The sequence below is a fragment of the Medicago truncatula genome, chromosome 3 (genome assembly GCF_003473485.1).
Source record: "Medicago truncatula cultivar Jemalong A17 chromosome 3, MtrunA17r5.0-ANR, whole genome shotgun sequence".
NCBI lineage: Eukaryota > Viridiplantae > Streptophyta > Magnoliopsida > Fabales > Fabaceae > Medicago > Medicago truncatula.
The window spans coordinates 57,305,959-57,324,157 of NC_053044.1; the positions used below are offsets into that span (position 1 = coordinate 57,305,959).

Sequence of the window (18,199 nt, forward strand, 5' to 3'; positions counted from 1 at the left end):
TATCGATAAACAAAGTTCTTTTTCTATTGATTCTTTTCCAATTATGGATGGATCCATACATAGGTCTATGTGTGTGTATAGATCCTGCTCATTGATTAATGAAAATGTGCAAAAGATCTATTTGCCTCTGCCATTCTATGAGTCTCTTCCTTTTTGTGTATGGCATAGCCACTCCCTTTGGCAGCATTCACTAATTCGGAACATAATTTGAAAGCCATATTTCGACCGGACGTTTTCGGGATGCGCCTAATAACCAACGAATACGAATGGTAAGTGCTTTTTCTAATGTGGATCCTATTTCAACCGGAACTTGAAACAACATAGGCAAGGAATAACTGGGACATATGGTTGGTAATAACCAAAACCATGAAAATCAGAATGGAGGATTTAGAGTTTAGAAAGAACCAGCCTCCATCCTTTAATACGGCATCAATTAGAAGCTCTGCTTGAATTTATCCATTGACAGCACCAGCGAGACTATTTAAAAAACAGTTTTTGACGTGTCTAAACATTATTTTCAACTTATTTTCATAGACTGTGTCCAAAACAAAAACTTATTTTCGTAAGCTCTTTAAGATAACTCATGAAAACTTATATTAAAATCACTTTTGACTTTATTTCATCTAATGTTGCAAATAAAAAAATTATGTTTTTGTGCAACAATTTTATAACTTTTAGGACAACTCTCATAATTTGGTTATCATCTTACCATGTTGTTTTGGTTTTCATGTCAAATGTAAATACATACATTTCTTTGTATATATTTGGTTGTCCCGTAAGTTGTATCAAAATTGGTTGTTCAAAAAACATGGCTCATTTAAAACTTGAACAAGGCATCTATCTTCTAGAAACTAGAATCCCACCCACTACTAATTTCACCTCCTTCCTGCTGCGGTCTTTTGCCAACAGCGAGACTCTTGAGTCTTAGTGTGGCAACGCAGCTTGAAACCAAAAAAAATAAAATAAGTACATAGACCAATCAACAGCTACAATACAATAGAATGTCTGAACATGCATAAAGTAGCCTTAACTGAAATGAAGTTCATTCCACAATGATACTATAAATGAATCATAATGTGAACACCTAGTACACAGTATTTCTGTGTGCAAAAAAAAAAAAATACAAAATTTGATATCTATTAATTTATCTTCTCTGACGTTCAGAAACCAGCAAGGGGTTCTGGCCTTCGTTTTCTTAAGTAAATAAACGGGCCACTAAACTGCATCCTCCATTCAAGGAAGTCAATCTGAACCAAAGCTTCATTCCCAATTGGCTTTCTATTGAATTCCTTGATCAATAATAGAATTCAACTGCCATCCCATCAAAAATCTAATATAGGAAAATGACGAGTCGGCCACTTCGGGTATGCACGTTTAAATAAATTCAAACATACAGTATCACGCTGTTCAAGAACCCCATTGAGAAGACACTTAATTGCTCCTGAACAACAATAAACAGAATACGATCAATAGGTATCCTACATTTAGTCGACAATTGCAAAAAACATACACAGGGAATTTACATTTAGTCGACAAAATAATAAACGACTAATTGATTATCATTAGTTCAGTAAGATTTTTTATATTTATCAACCCGCGCAGAATGCAAAGGAAAATATTTTCCGGCCTTTACTTTCACTCCTCTCATCTATCCTTTTCATTAGTACCATTTTTATATTTATCAAACCCCAATGTGTAATAATTCTAATGAACTAGACAGTACTTACAGCAGAACTCTCACAGAAGAATATAATATATCTTCAAAAAGCTATGAAGCTAAGCATAAAAAAACAAAAATCATAAATGGGCACAATTGTGTTTCCAACAGTGAAGATTTCCCTTGGCAAACAATCATTTCAATCTATATCGAATAATGGGGCAGATCTAATAATTGTAATTTATCAGACTAGTTCAACTTTTCCCACAAGTCTCTGTATACTACTCGTCTTAGACAAGAAGGTAGGAGGTAAATTCAGATCAACAGCATAGCAAAATCCATTTGAAACAAGATTTTACCAGGATAAGAAAATTACAATATAACATTAAAAAATGAGTCATGATGAGATTCATAGAATGCAACAACAAACAAGTCCGTCATTAATGAAGCAAAAAAATAATCAGTTTCTCCCTAAAATGAGTATCTGCCTAAAAGTTCATATTAAGAAGATTAGCAATAAGGGTTTGCAACATAACATACCGTGTGTACCAACAGGTTCTTTAATTCGACCACGAAGACCACGTTTGGTATAGAGCTCTACAGGCTGCAACCACCACCCACATTAAGAAACCATGTTAGGGTGATAATTGAGGATAATTTTCAGAGAACAAGTTCTTTCATTACTCTACAAATCATCAAAATTAAATCTAATGATGTCAGAAACTGGGCAACAATTGTTTCTTACCTTGAACCATTTAACATCCTCTGGATTATAGAACATGTGTCTCACAGAAGCTTTACGTTTTGATACTCTTTGGGGGTAGCTGCACCACAAAATGTTCAAAAACTATTAATTAGCATGACAGTAATTTTGTTGTGGATTGTCGTGAATGTCACAAACAACTCTGAAATGAAAATAATCACATTTTGCCCTCAAATTCGATATGCAAAGACATCAACCAAAAAGACAATAGAACCAATAAGTAATACGCAAGCTTTTTGTTGACATTATAGGGAACAGCTCGTGACTATAGTCTACAACTTATAAATATAGAAATTAATGCCAAGAGATAAACTGAGATACTCTTAAGAAAATATTGAGATATAAAGAAATAATTTATTATATAAAAGTTTTCAGTTGATGGATCTTGGCCTTGGCAAAAATAAATGAACATACCCTGTCAAAATAACACGCTTAAGGATTATCCTATCTGGATCAACAGTTTTCAGTGAACCAACAGCAGCCACTACTGGTGTGGCATCCTCTCTAACTCTCTTTAGGACTATTGTAGGAAGAGGAGGAAATGAAATTGGTGCATAAATTGAAGCAACTGAAAAGCGTCCAGCATGGAGAAACCTCTCCATCTTGTTCTTGTCTGTGTTTATGAACTCACTAGAGAAAGTTGGTCTGCCAACAAATTGCCGAAACCCAACATGAAATATTAACTCTTCCTTGGATTTGATGGGTGTCTCATATGTTTCGTGCTTCTTCACGCTACAAAACACAAGTGATTTTGTTCATTACACATTTTTCAAATATTCAGAAAGAGCCACTTTTGATGAGAGGCCACTAAAAAGCACAAACAGCAGATATGGTAAAATGATATAGCATATACACACCTGAAATGAAGGACAGATAGTTTTGACTCGTGTTTCAAAAGGCCACATGTTGTAATCGGGGTTGTCTTTGCAATTATACATAATTTTGATGCAACAGCACTGGGCACTTCCTTGATATGCAGCCTAGCATATGAGCCAACTGAAACACAGTCCTCTCTGTTTTCTTTTTCCAATTCTAAAGCTTTAGCAAGAACATGCTTTTGTAGTCTTTTAAAATTATCAAACTCATAAATTTTGGCATAATCTTGAGGTAGAGATTCCTGATATTATTACAAATGTCAGATTATTATTTCTTGTTTAGTACCAATGTATTGCTGTAAAGAATCTCCAAAAGGCAAACATACTTTAGGATCCCATGAAGAAGTCCTGAAGGACTTGAGTCCCCTGTATTTTGCAAACCGCTTCCTAGCCGGAACATCCAATGGTGTATCCACTTCATCAGGATACTCTACACCAACAACAAACAAATGGCAGGCAACTAATCAATAAGAATATCATCATACCAGCAATACAACTTCAAGTCATCCATAAAGGCTCAATTCTTGCTCATCTAAGGCAAAATTTCTAACAATGCAAAAGGTAGGAACTTAAGGTGGAAATCCAAAAAAAGGTATCTATGTCAAATTCCCAACAAAGTGCCAAGGGCAGGACATGAAATATAAAGTAGCAACCAAAAAAGCAGACCATAAGTGTGGCATATATATATAGTGATAAAACTGATAAGATAATAAAAGAAAAGAAGTACCCTCATCTGCAGCATGTGCTTCTTTAAGTTCCTTAAGTTCGTCTTGTATCTTCTCCCTAGTCATGTTATCTACTTCCTGTAATCCCAAAATAGTGATCATGCATTAAAGGTATGGATCATGATCCACTGACACCAAGGAAATCAAAATTAATCTGGCAAAAAATTAATCCAACATTGTTTAACAAGAGAGCTGACTGTCTTAAAAGTGATGGATAATATACTTTTTAAGTAAACAAAAATAACCACCATGTTTGAAAAATATTGGGTAATGAAATAATTTTTTTTCATAACTTCTCTCTGTATGCGGCCAACAAAACTTTATTAACCTCAAAATACATTAGTCTGAAGATGCAATTTAAGTTCTAAATAGTAATTATTTTGTACAATGAACATTTGGAATTGTCAAAAGCATTTTTTCTATAGGAACTTTTTCAATGGTACAAGTAATAAAGTCTTGCACCAAGGCCAATTAAATCCCAAACTCAAACACAAACATGCATTTAAAAGAAGAAATACCTTTTCAATAATTTAGGAGAAAAGAAATCAGACACCCCGCAATGGGACGGGATTATTAAAACATGTGTCCTTAAAATATTTGAAATACTGTAAATGCAAAACTCGCAAAAATAATTGAATATCCATAATACCGGATTTGCGAGATTGATCGATTAAGGCTTTGTTTGCGAGTTCGGAGGGGAAGTGAAGGAAGAGTTTGGAAAGAAAAAAAAAAGAAGGAAGGGGTAGGTGGAAGAAACAGAAGACATATGGGAGGAAGGGCTTTGGGGGGCTTATTTTTCTTCAAAATATAAAACCCTCCTTGTTTGGGGGAACTAAAAAATTGTATTGGAGGAGGGTTTTGGGGGGTTTGGGAGGGTTTATATGAATTCTTCAAATTTAATATATGTTGTAATAATATTCTTAAAATTAAAAATATATTAACCATAAGCATTAACTTATCCCTCTAAAAAAAACACACTTTCAAAAAATGTGAAAGATTTCTCAATTTTCCCCTATATTTTTGTCCACCCAAAGCCTTTCCTTCCCCTCCCCTCCAAACTCCCAAACAAAGCCTAAGTAGAACTTACCGATGCTTACAGTGTTCAAATGCCAGGAACAAAATAAAGGACAAGAGACTGTCCAACGAGGCCAAAGGTCTAAAGGATAAATATTTTATAGTTGCAAAAGTATTAACAAGCTCACCATCATCACTGAATCATTGTCAGTTTCATCTTCAGAATCTCCAAGTCTTAGTGAAGCTCCATCGCCATCGTGATCTAAATACTCATTTCCCTCTTGACCTGGAAACCCATCTACTTCATCCAACACCATACCATCAACATCTTCATTGTCACAGTCCGACTCCTCGTCATCAGAGTCATCAACAATCCAAGCAGCCTGAAAATAAATACCAGATACCTATTATTTCCATACTAGATACTTCATGAGCAGAAATGTCAAAACATATATATATATAAATATGAGTATTGAAAACAATAAGGGTGACCAAAAAACAATCAGAAGTGAAACAAGAATACAAGCGCATACCTGGTATTCTGAAGTGCCAGCAGGAAGCTTCCTCTTTCTTATCTTTTTTTGCTTTTGATCTTCATCAGCCTCTGCTATTTCAGCTTCCGTTGGCCATGTCTGGCAACAAGTAATAATATCATAACAGAATGTTAAACAAAAGAATCTTGCAAATAAATAAACACATGGTATTCAGATAATGCACCCACTAATTTGTTTAAACACTGGGCCAATTCTAGGCTTAAAATAGTGAAGTGAAGTCAGATTAGGCAACATCTGATTGAATTACAAGCCAATCATCATAGCTTGTACTGCCATTCTATACTATAAAAAATAAAATTATGAAATACTCTAATAATGATCAATTAAAATGACGTCCATTAAGAAATTATGAGTACTGAACCTCCGTAAATCAAATATAACATTTTACAAATGGCAATAGTAGAAATGAGAATTTATTCTACCTGCTCTCCAGCAAGAGGATCGGGTGTATTCTCGGCAACTAAAGATTCTTGATTGTCAGGATCTGGAACTAGAGTACGAATGACCTACAACATTAAAAGGTAGGAAAAATGAGGAAAAAGTAAATGTGTAAGTATAAATAAATGGTTTGAGATTGAATGAGTATAAAAAGATCATAATGTCCAAGTGGTTTGAGATCATAATGTCCAGTGTTGCATGAACAGGTCGACACAGTATATGAAACAGAAGGTTTGGAATTTCAGTATATCAAAATTAAGAAGGACCTGAGTTGGTGTTTTCAGATTGACATTGACAAAAAACGGTATTTGCCAATTGAAATTGTTATTCAATATTAATTGCCATTATTTTACTTACCTTCTGAATACGTACATATTATACATTTTAACATACAGCTATATATTTACATAATATATGTGCAAAACCAGATTGAACCTCAATCTTAAAAGCCACTTCCTTTAAGAGTTCCTAACCAGTCTAGTTGAAAACTAGATAAAACTCTATACCTCCACATCATGCACTTCATCTGAATCCATCAAGTCCTGATTTTTTCTAGAATTCAAAGGAAATGGATCCTTAAGAACCTCAATTTTGCACAGTTGAAAATCTCCTGCTCCTGATACATGTACCTGAACAAACAAAATGTGAGACAACAAACAACTAAATGGAACTAAAATGTATTCCATGATCTTGTGATTACCAGTTGATTCACGGAGAGGTTACGAGCACGAAGGTAACCACTGAGAACGAGGGTGCATTTTTCAGAATTGCCATCATATACCGTGTCGACCTGTAATTTAGGGTGGTAAAACATGATAAGCTCGATATGCAAAACTAAATGTAAATTGATAGAATCAATAAACATCTGGATCAAAATAATGAATTCAAACCTTGTTAGCCATGAGGTAAGATCGTTGAGTTCTCCAATGAGGAGTTTTAAGCCTTTGCTCTTTAAAGAGGGACAGGAACTGTGATTGCAAAGATGAGAAAAGTGTAAGGCTTAGGCAAAAACTGGGCATACAATGGGTGATAAATTCAGCAGGTGGAATCGGAATTTTCCATCATGAATGAATGAAATAATTACCTTGTGAAGATCTTCCTTTGTATCAGCTGGATAAAATTTACAGTCCTCGGGAAATTCAGTGGCAAGACTAGATGTACAGATCTTCTTTAGTTCATTTCTTTGTTTTAGCTCGGTTGGCAGATCCTGAAAGCATTACATGGAAGTCCGCATAAATGATTAAATTTCAATTCCTTCGTAAAATGATTGTAAGCTCGTGTAAATCCATAAGTTCCAAAAATAAGAATGACCATAACTTACACGAATAAAGACAGCAGTGCTTGGTAAACCAAGAGACCTAAATACAGAAAGGCATTGACTTCCAAATGAATCGGTGAAGTAAGAATCAGTATCTTCGCACGAAGACCTTGCAGAGGCCACAAAAACCAGTAGATCAGCAACCTACAACACAAATAGTGTCGAACAGTAAGCACAAACCCAAGTTTTCCACACCCTCAAACTAAAATCCTTGAAAAAAGCTAAAAGCAATAGATAATACCTTAGCCATTTCCATGCAGGATAGTAGATCACCATGAGGTGCTTTTAGTACCTGTGGCGTATAACATTGGTGTAAAATCCCTTACATTAAAACATACATGGGAAATGACTATTCAAAAAACATAATTAAATACTAATTGAACATATGTTTGAAGCACAGCCATTGCCTTATTTCTCAATAAACAAGTTCATGTCTGTACTATGAATTCGAAATTCATTGCTTGAGACCATTACAATTATTATTAAGTATTATACATAAAATAAAATAAAAAATCGTAGCAATTAACTCAATCAATGTTGTATATACAAACGACTCCACAAATTAACTAATTTCGAGAGAATAAGGCAGCAGTAAGATGTACCGTTGCTCTGGTCCTATATTCAGAAGAGGCAACTGTCTCTGACCGCGCCGCAGAAAATTCTTTAGATAACAATGTCAAAAGATCATCTGCAAGTGGTTCTAAATCCACAGTAGCACAAAGGGCAAAAAGAACCTGGAAGGAACAGAAAAATAATAAGGATGTGAGGGCACAGGAAAAGTGAATTCAAAATGCGTATGCAATGAATAAGGGCCTATTCGGATTGGCTTATATCAGCTTATCTACTAGCATAAACACTTGTGAACCTGTTTGAAAACTTGTAGAAACAGCTTAACACATGCCCATAAGTTGTTTTAAGTTTATTTCCAACAGCACTCTAGGATAGCTTATGAAATCAGCTTATAGCTTAAAAGAAAATAATTTCATATTTAGTTACAAAAAAACTATATATAAGTGCTTAATTAAGCTGTTTATCCAAACAGTGCATTTATATCAAAATGAGAGGATGAATTTACTCACAATCACGCGGGGAGGACATTTGGATCCAGTCAATTCTCTTTTCTCTTTCAAGACTGCAGCCTTTTTTTGCTCACGTATCTGTAAATTTACAAATCAATGATTCTGAAAGCAAATATAATGAAAAGAAACAACAGCAACATTGAAACAGATTGAAAAATACCATTTTATTTCTCTGAAGTCGAGCAGCACGAGCACCTTTGCCGATATTGCGGTCATTTTTTACGATTGCAAGTCTATCTAAACAATTCAATTCAAAAACTAAACATTAATTATAAATGTAAAAATTTATAAAAATTGAAATAAGCATTTGATATGTTGAAAATACGAAGAACGAACCTTTAACAGAGGTTTTGTGAATGTTGCGAGAAGACTTGGAAGAGAAGCGTGACTTGTGAGCCTTATTGATTTGATGCTTCCCTCCTCCCATGGTGATGATTGATTGCACTCAGCAGCAGCAGCAGCAGCTTTCACTGCTATGTTATGTGAGTTGCAATCTGCAAAACCCTATTTTGGAGACCCAACTAAACTAAACTAAACCCTTTTATTGCATGCGAATCCTTTCTGGTTTATAACACTTTAAACCGGAGTCTCGACCTCTTAGGACCCGGTCCGAACCATTTTTCATGTGTAAATCATATTCCTCCGTTGGTTTATATCATTTAAATCGGGTCTCAGCAACTTTATGACCCGGTCCGGGCCAACCTTTCCAATGTGTAAACTAACTTTTTTTTTTTTTTTGCAGAATGTAAAACTAAACCTAATTTACATTTAAAAACGTATTATTTGAAAATATTTCATAAGAAATTATGAGAATTTTTACAATAAAGTGTCAAGTACTTATAATGATCTAATAGTTACGATAAAGTGTTGATGAAAAATTTATTTACACTAACAGTCTATATATTAATTAAATTCTTCTTCTTTTTTTTTTGACAAGAAAAAATAAAAAAAATAAAGATAACACTTATGTCTTGGTAATATAAAACTTATATACATACATACAGTCTCTATATTTTTTTTTCTTCAAAAAAAATGTATTATATATATATTGTATTTTTTCCAAAAATAAATATTGGTGGTCTAATTTATTCTATTTTAAATTTGATAAACTTGTTAATTTTATAATTATTTTAAAAGGTTGTATTAGGTAAAAAAAACTTATCCTTTATTTATATATTTGATAAATTTGTTAATTTTATAATTATTTAACTAAAATTCTATCATTTTAATAAAAAAATAAATTAAATAATAATAATAATTATGAAACAATTTTATTTTTGTATTTAAAGTACTTTTTAAGATCAAAATAAACGATGGCAAACAGAACCTATATACTTATAATTATCACTGATTAGGGAGATGTTTCGAGATTCGAGGATGTAAGGAAGAAGTTGATTGATGCTCATAATGTATGTATAATTATTTTTTTAGGGATGTGTATGTATAATCTTAATGCCTAACAAAATCCAATTATGGGGAATTTTTTTAGCAAAGGTAAGGTTGATGCATTTTGTTCATAATCAAAGAGTACATATCATGTGGTGCGGGATCTAGTATAGAGATACTAAAGTTATGTTGCGACTTACCATATTTGCTTGCATTCGAATATACGACACTACAAAGTACTTTATTAAGTTCGTAACAAAGGACCTGGATTAATATATTGTTTTGTTTACTATAACGACTAACGTGTGACTTGCATCAAGAAACGATTAATGTGTGACTTGCATCAAGAATGCTCGTAGATTGCAAACAAAAAAAAAACTTCAACTATTGTATATAGTTAACAGTTAATAGCATTTTTGGGGCCAAAGTGTTGTAAATTCGATCGAAAATCACACCAATAACAACTTGATGTGTGGAGCAAGGGATAATCAAGCAACCAAAACAAAGTGTATGGAATAATTAAATACAAAGCCAAAAGTAGAAAAACAACGGCGAGAAGAACACAAAGAAGAAGAAGAACACAAAGGAATTTGTTGACCCAGTTCGGTCCAAATTGACCTAGTCTGGGGGAGAGAGCAGCCCTCCAATCCAATATATGATGAGTATTGTTACAAAGAGAAATCAATGGGTTACAAGAATAAGTCTCCCGCCTAATTCTACCCAAAGTCCCAATCTCTTCCCGTAACCAAGAGACTCCAATCCTAACAGTGTTTCCCAAGGTGAATCAACCCACAAACCCTAGTGTTTGCTCCTAAGAGACAAACTCTATACAAACCCTAGTTTTGTTGTTGCTTTTCTAAACCCTTGTTTCAGCCCCCTCTATCTCAAAGTTTGCTTTGATACAAGGTCTATATTTATAGTGAAAGTCCTGCTTAAAATCTGTAACAAATCTGCTTAAAATCTGTAACAAATCTGCTCCCAAAAATACGTTTTATTTTTATCCGCCAGCGCGCCATCGTGCCACGATGAGACCCCATCGTGCCACGATTTTTCCAGTGCCTTGCCCAAAAAACTAAAACCTCCATCGTGCCACGTTGCCCAGCAATCGTGCCACGATTCTGCAGAAATCTGATTTTAAGTTAACTCTCACAATTCTCCACCTTGACTTCAAATCAGCGATGATGCCGATCATCAACATCCTTGCTGCTCAAACCCTTGCTTCCCACTACTCCAAGTAGCTCCACAAGTTTACACCCTCAACCTCTTCAGCCATCGGAATGTCTTCCGCCTTCTCGAAGATGCTTGTAGTCCAACTACACTAGGAATTTCAGGTAGTTCTACAAGACTATACCATAACCTCTTCAATACGAGACATCTCCCGCTTTCCTTGAAGATCTACTTGTACCCAATCACCCTTGGCTTTTAGAGTAATCCACAAGTATACACCTCAGCCCCTTCAGCCATCGGAATGTCTTCCGCCTTCTCGAAGGTCCTTGCAGTCCAACTACACTAGGAGTTTTAGGCAGTCCCGCAAGCTTTCACCATAACATCTTCAACGCATAACATCTCATGCTTCCTTGAAGATCACCTTGCATCCAATCACCCTTGGCATTCTTTTAGAGTAATCTCGCAAGCCGTGCTACACATTCTCCAACTTCATGAAGAAATCCCTTGCTCACCATAGAGCATAGCACCCAAGGTCTTCATAGTCGTACCATTACCGGTGTGTTCAACTCCACCTCACGCTGAGTGTACTCTACCTCAACTAGCAAATGCGTACATCTCACTATGTCTTCAACCTTGAAACTCCACCTCAACAGGTAGATTATGAGTATTCTTACCACCGCCTCTCCAGGCTGATGTTGAGTGTTTAACGTCTCTCCAGACGACCACCGCTTCACTAGGCATCAATCCCAAGGTGAGACACATCACCTTCTTCTTCCTCCAAACAACACCACACCATCAGAGCACCCGCATCCTCATAACCCTCAGAGACAATTTGTGCGGAATTACCATTAATCTCCGGACAATCCTTCTTGAAGTGACTCATCTTGTGACAGTTAAAGCATTCAAACCTTGACTTGTTTCCACTCTTTCTCCGGTTACCTCTACCTCCACCATTCCCTCTTGTGACACTTAGGCGCTCACCGTGTTCATGAGTTAAGTCCTTGGACTTGGTCAACTCCTTGGTTCTCAAAGCCGCTTGAACTTCTTCCAAGGTAATAGTGCCTTCCTTGCCATAGAGCATGGTATCTTTGAACGATTCAAAAGATTTCGGTAGAGCACACAACAAGAGTATAGCTTTATCCTCGTCCTCAAGTTGCACCTCAATATTCTCCAAGTCATCTAGGATTTTGTTGAACTCCGTAAGTTGCTCCATGATGGCCTTTGACTCTACCATCCTGAACGAGTAAAGTTGTTGCTTTAGGAATTGTCGATGAGCCAAAGACTTTGTCATATACAAAGATTCCAACTTTGCCCACATCGATGTCGCGGTTGTTTCCTTTGCTACTTCTCTCAAAACTTTATCCCCGAGGCACAAGACAACGGCACTCCTGGCCTTGTCCACCATCTCGGTCTTCTCCGCTCGTGACATGGTGACCGGTAACGAACCTTCACCCTTCAAAGCTTTCTCACACTTTTGCTGTATTAACACCGCTTCCATCTTTACCTTCCATAACCCGAAATCGTTATCTCCGATAAACTTCTCGATATCCCACTTTGAACCCATGGTACTTAATTATCCTTCGACCCTTGCCCCACGGTGGGCGCCAATTGTTGTGAATTCGATCGAAAATCACACCAATAACAACTTGATGTGTGGAGCAAGGGATAATCAAGCAACCAAAACAAAGTGTATGGAATAATTAAATACAAAGCCAAAAGTAGAAAAACAACGGCGAGAAGAACACAAAGGAATTTGTTGACCCAGTTCGGTCCAAATTGACCTAGTCTGGGGGAGAGAGCAGCCCTCCAATCCACTATATAATGAGTATCGTTACAAAGAGAAATCAATGGGTTACAAGAATAAGTCTCCCGCCTAATTCTACCCAAAGTCCCAATCTCTTCCCGTAACCAAGAGACTCCAATCCTAATAGTGTTTCCCAAGGTGAATCAACCCACAAACCCTAGTGTTTGCTCCTAAGAGACAAACTCTATACAAACCCTAGTTTTGTTGTTGCTTTTCTAAACCCCTGTTTCAGCCCCCTCTATCTCAAAGTTTGCTTTGATACAAGGTCTATATTTATAGTGAAAGTCCTGCTTAAAATCTGTAACAAATCTGCTTAAAATCTGTAACAAATCTGCTCCCAAAAATACGTTTTATTTTTATCCGCCAGTGCACCATCGTGCCACGATGAGACCCCATCGTGCCACGATTTTTCCAGTACCTTGCCCAAAAAACTAAAACCTCCATCGTGCCACGTTGCCCAGCAATCGTGCCACGATTCTGCAGAAACCTGATTTTAAGTTAACTCTCACACAAAGTTTTTGCAAGTCAGGTTCTATTATCAATAGATGTCATATTGGCCTCTTTTTATTTCTAAACTATAGAGCCGTTTTATCAATAGTCAAACCAATTTGGCTACTCATACTTTTGTTAAAACCTAGATTTTATCATATTTTAATGGTATTGTTGATCTTATCTTGCTTAAAATGGAATAAGTAAAATCTTATTTAAAAAAAAAAAACAGAATAAGTAAAATCTTTCATAAATTCACATTCATATTTCAAAATAAATAAATAATACATCATCTAAGGTGAAAACACAACACTCAAGAAAGTTCCACTTTATTTATTTTGTTTCAGTGGTTTTTTTTTTTTTTTTTATATATAGAAGATACTTTTCTAGTAAAAGAAATTAGGCTAAAGTACATTCCTCCCAAGTTTGAAAAAGTTGTAATTTTGGCCCCCTAAGTATTAGCCCATTTGCAACTTTGATCCTTTTGGTCAATTTTGATCTGGTCAACGCATGTGTGACAGGCCACGTTGTAATTACTAATTTTTTTAAAAATTAAAATGCCACATAATCATTTCCCAAATTAAAATAAATGAAAAAAAAAATTGCAACATTTATGGGTTTTATTATTTTTCTGGGTTTGTATATCATCATCCACACAACATCAAATTTCATCTTCTCAATTTCACACTTTCACTCTCAAATTGCAGCAACCCAATTCTATTGGAGCCACACCCTTTTTCCAGTTCCAGTATTATAACAACAGCAATCTTCATGAAAGAAAAACTCCAAAAAATGGCTTCCCTTTCTCTTCTCCACCGTCCCTGCATTTTCCACCACACCCCCAAATCCTCCACTTCAACCCTAAAACTAAAAATTAATTCCCTATCATTCTCACCCGTAACAAGACACCATCACCCAAACTCAAACTTAAACTCAAAAACGGCATCGTTAAAGCCGGAAACAGCCTCAAACCCATTTAATTTCACAACAACCACAATTTTCAAACTCTCGTTTTCAAACTCAAACTCTACAACAACAACACCAACAATAGCAGTATCAACAACAAAATCTGGTTTCTCCTACAACGGTAATTGCAAGTACTGCTTCATCTGCGAAGCGATCACATCAGAAGGAAAATAGTTAAATAAGTATTCGCGCAGCAGCGTAGACTATAACAGCCCGATTTTTAACTAGATTTATTTTAATTACTTTTATTATGTGTTTTATGTGTTTGTGTGTGTGATTGTTCATCATTTGGTGCATTTTCATGGATTTTCGTGTTAGAAGGATATTTTAGTCATTTTAGGCTTAGGGGTATTTTGGTCATTTTATGAGAACGAGAAGATTATAGTTTGGTGAGAATTATTTAGTATTTAGTGGGAATCATTAGTTTTACCGGGTTACTAGAGTAATAATTGATATTTTATCGTTTAGTGACCGTTGGTGATGTTTTACCGTTATTCGACCATTATTAGTGAATTACCGTTGTGTGGGTAGAAACATTTTTGATTTGAATAGAAATGGGTTAAGTCCATTAAGTTGAGGGTTATGCCCATTTATGAGGCTTACTATAAAAACCTAATCTTATGAGAAATTTCCACACACTTTCATTCATAAGATATTTTGTGAGAGTTGGAGAGAGAAAGTGGGAGCAAGAGGAGAAAATGGTTAGATGAATTACATGTTCAAAGTGTATGAAATGGGTATGTTCATAAATGATGAAATTCGTGCTCTAATTATGATGACATGTTTGGATGTATGAATTGTTGTTAGTTGAATTACATGTTCAAAGTGTATGAAATGGGTATGTGTTGAAAATATGCTCAATTGGTGAATTATGCATTGTTGTTGTTGCATTGTGATAAGTTTCATGATCAATTAATGTTGTTGTTGATATGTCATGTTGTTGGTGATAATTCATGGCTTGGGTTTGCAAGATTCATGATTTATGTTGAGAAATGAGATGTTGTTGATGTTTTGATGAAAAATGGTGAATCGGTCCAATTGTCAAGTGTTTCCATGTTTGGTTGAGTCTTTGTGAGTCTTTTAGTCGTATTGACATGTAAACATCATTTGAAAACACATTTGGGCAATGAGGGATCAAAATTGGGGATTTTGGGTGAAAATGGGTTCAAACCCGTAACATTTTCTGCTGAACTATGAACGTTCGCTTAGAGGTTCGCTTAAGCGACCTGTAAGCGAGCATTCATACTCTTTTCTGGGTTTATGTCGCTTAAGCGATGTGTGAGCGAACCTTACTAGTAGCTACTAGAACTCGTTCGCTTAAGCGAACTGGTGAGCGACTAGTCAGACACCAGTAAGCGAACATTTCAGTTGGATACTGTAACCCGTTCGCTTAAGCGAACAGGTCCAATTTCAGCCACTTTAATCTTTTGTTCCGGGTCTTTAGGGGCCAATCCGAGCTTTGTAAAATGGTTCTTTTAACATATTTAACTACTGTTTAATCCCCTAAAACTACTGGAAAAATGATTAGCTTGCCTAGACTTTAAATTGTTCATTCGAGTCTTAACTTGGAAGTTTTTGAGAATTCTAGACTTTTTGTCGAAAACAAACTTTTGCAAACAATGGAACTTACAAGTTGAACCTACAACTCGTATAGACTTAGGTAAGACTTATAAGAGTAGTCAAACATCTTAATCAAGTCAAAGGTGATATTTCGGGTGGGAATGTGAAAGATTGTGAAATTGGGTTTTTCGTACAAACTTAAGTTGTTCTTGGATTAATGTCTAATGATCCGGAGGTGGCTTAAGCTCATGACTGCATGAATGATTAAGGTTGTTTGAGAACCTTCAACTTGTCTAGGTTGTTTTGTCTTGGGTTTTATCAATGTTGGTCGGTTGCCACTTGATATGGTTTTGGATCAGAAATGTTTCTTGAGCCAATTGTCTTATGAGTTATTGTGATCATTCTTGTATGACTAAGTGAAGTTGTATAAATGAATACTTGTATTTTGGATATGATGTTTATCATGAGTTGTGTATGCTATCTTACTTAGAATGTAAGGAATGCTTGGAATGGTGAAACCATATGAGATAAATGATGTTGAATGATATTGTTGATTATTGATAATTATGTTGATGTGTGATGATGAATTCTATGATTGGTTGTATATGGACATGTTTTCTTGATAATGCAAATGTGGTGGAGATGATCAATATAATTGGGAGTTGTCCTATATAATGTGGTGAAAATTGTGAATTGTTGTCGCATTATTGAGTCTTGTTACATGTTCATGCATCATAGTCGAGTTGAGATTTCATAAGATGTTTTTGTTGCATCTTTGGGCTCCGGCCTAGCAGAGATCATTTAGTGATCTAGTTTTGTGGACTTCGGTCTTGCAGAGATCCTTAGTGATCTAGATTTGTGGGCTCCGGCCTTGCAGAGACCTTTGACGGTCTAGATATAGGTGACGACCTTGAAGTGAAATGGTACCACATGCATATATGCGTCGGTCTAGGTATACATCATGCATGAGTCTTATTGGTGAATTGTGATTGGTAATTGTGCATGAATATACGTGATTTGATACTTGTTTATGACACATGTGATTGATGATCAATTGATGTGAGTTATTGAGATCATGGTGTATATATATATATATATATATATATATGTGTGAATATTGTTATTGATCAAGTTCATGATGTTTATATTGAATTATTTATGTAACTGTTGTTTGGATTATGATGATGTAATACTTACCCCAGTGGTTTTGACCGCCTACCTGTCTGTATGGATGGGTAGACGTTGTGCAGGATTAGTTGCTCGGTGAGTTTTTGTGCTTGGTGGATATCAGAAGCTTTATCCGGTATCGGTGTTATAGAGTCTAGGTGGCTCTGATCTAGGCATTGTCTTAGTCTATATCTTTTATTTTGGATTATTGTTATGATTGGAGATTTACCCGTATGTTGGGATTTGAGATTCATCTATGTTGATGTAATAATTGGTTCATGACATGTATATTTGGCGTACTCTGGTTTATATTCCGCTGCGACTGTTGAAGTTTATATACATGTTCATGGTTTTGAATTTTTGTATGATGACGTAGCCTCTATTTCTTGAATAAATGATTTACTCGCATGTTTAATTGCATTAATAGAAATAGGAGTGTTACACAGACAGCAGGAAAATAAGAGAATTCAACGACACATCATTAGTGACAAAGATATATCAGCATTATTGACTTGATAATATAGTGGGGATATCGCTGAATTACAAAAGAAGAGAATTTTAATAGAAGGAGAATAAGAGAATTCACTAAATCGTTACGAAGTCCAGAAGGAAGCGTTCGAGCAGCGCATGAAGCAACTCAACGAGTTTGTTAGGGAATTCATAGAGGTGTTGAGGGTGAAAGGAGGTGAGATGAAAGAGGAACATGGCTTTATCGCGAGATCATTTTGAGGTAAAAGGAAAGGATACAAAGAGGACAAAGGGTTTAAGAATCCAAGATGGTTTTGAAAGGATCATCCACTTGCGATTCATGTTTATCCTTTTATTGTTTTTTTTTTTTTTTTGTTCTTTTTAATTTTTTTTTCATTTATTTAATTTGGGAAATGATTATGTGGCATTTTAATTTTTAAAAAAATTAGTAATTATACAAGTGGCCTACCGCGCAACTTAGGGGCTAATATTTAGGGGGCCAACATTGTAGTTTTTGTACTTAAGGAGTCAAAATTGCAACTTTTTTAAACTTAGGGGGAAAAGTGCACTTTAGCCAAGAAATTAACACCTCGGTTGTTATAATTTTATGCAAAAAAGATCATTATATTTTCAATGATCATTATAATTTCAAGGCTTAATACATACCCCGATCCCTTAATTTATTTTAATTTCTCAGTTTAGTCCCTTAACTATTAAATGTTTTAATTTGGTCTTTATCTTTGTTTTCGTCATCGATTTGGTCCACTTT

General features: G+C 35.4%; 1 protein-coding gene across 1 annotated transcript; it reads right to left on the bottom strand.

The window, feature by feature from the left end:
• Positions 1-971: 971 nt before the first annotated feature.
• Positions 972-8,952, bottom strand: LOC25490299 (pre-rRNA-processing protein TSR1 homolog). Its single transcript, XM_013606810.3, has 20 exons — positions 8,760-8,952; positions 8,584-8,660; positions 8,424-8,501; positions 7,947-8,078; positions 7,586-7,636; positions 7,348-7,488; positions 7,111-7,233; positions 6,917-6,994; positions 6,727-6,816; positions 6,533-6,655; positions 6,011-6,094; positions 5,568-5,666; positions 5,223-5,417; positions 4,023-4,098; positions 3,622-3,725; positions 3,278-3,537; positions 2,835-3,152; positions 2,403-2,481; positions 2,198-2,261; positions 972-1,441 (listed from the first exon to the last, which is right to left on the bottom strand). The coding sequence occupies exons 1-20, from the start codon at positions 8,848-8,850 to the stop codon at positions 1,323-1,325; spliced, it is 2,382 nt and encodes a 793-aa protein (XP_013462264.1). The 5' UTR covers positions 8,851-8,952; the 3' UTR covers positions 972-1,322.
• Positions 8,953-18,199: the final 9,247 nt, after the last annotated feature.

Bases quoted from the DNA above. Each gene is read 5' to 3' on its own strand.
- LOC25490299 (XM_013606810.3), bottom strand. From the start codon at position 8,850: ATGGGAGGAGGGAAGCATCAAATCAATAAGGCTCACAAGTCACGCTTC. The intron at 8,079-8,423 runs GTGAGTAAATTC...TGTTCCTTCCAG, and splicing joins AATGTCCTCCCCGCGTGATT to GTTCTTTTTGCCCTTTGTGC. The intron at 6,095-6,532 runs GTATAGAGTTTT...TTAATGTTGTAG, and splicing joins ATGAAGTGCATGATGTGGAG to GTCATTCGTACTCTAGTTCC.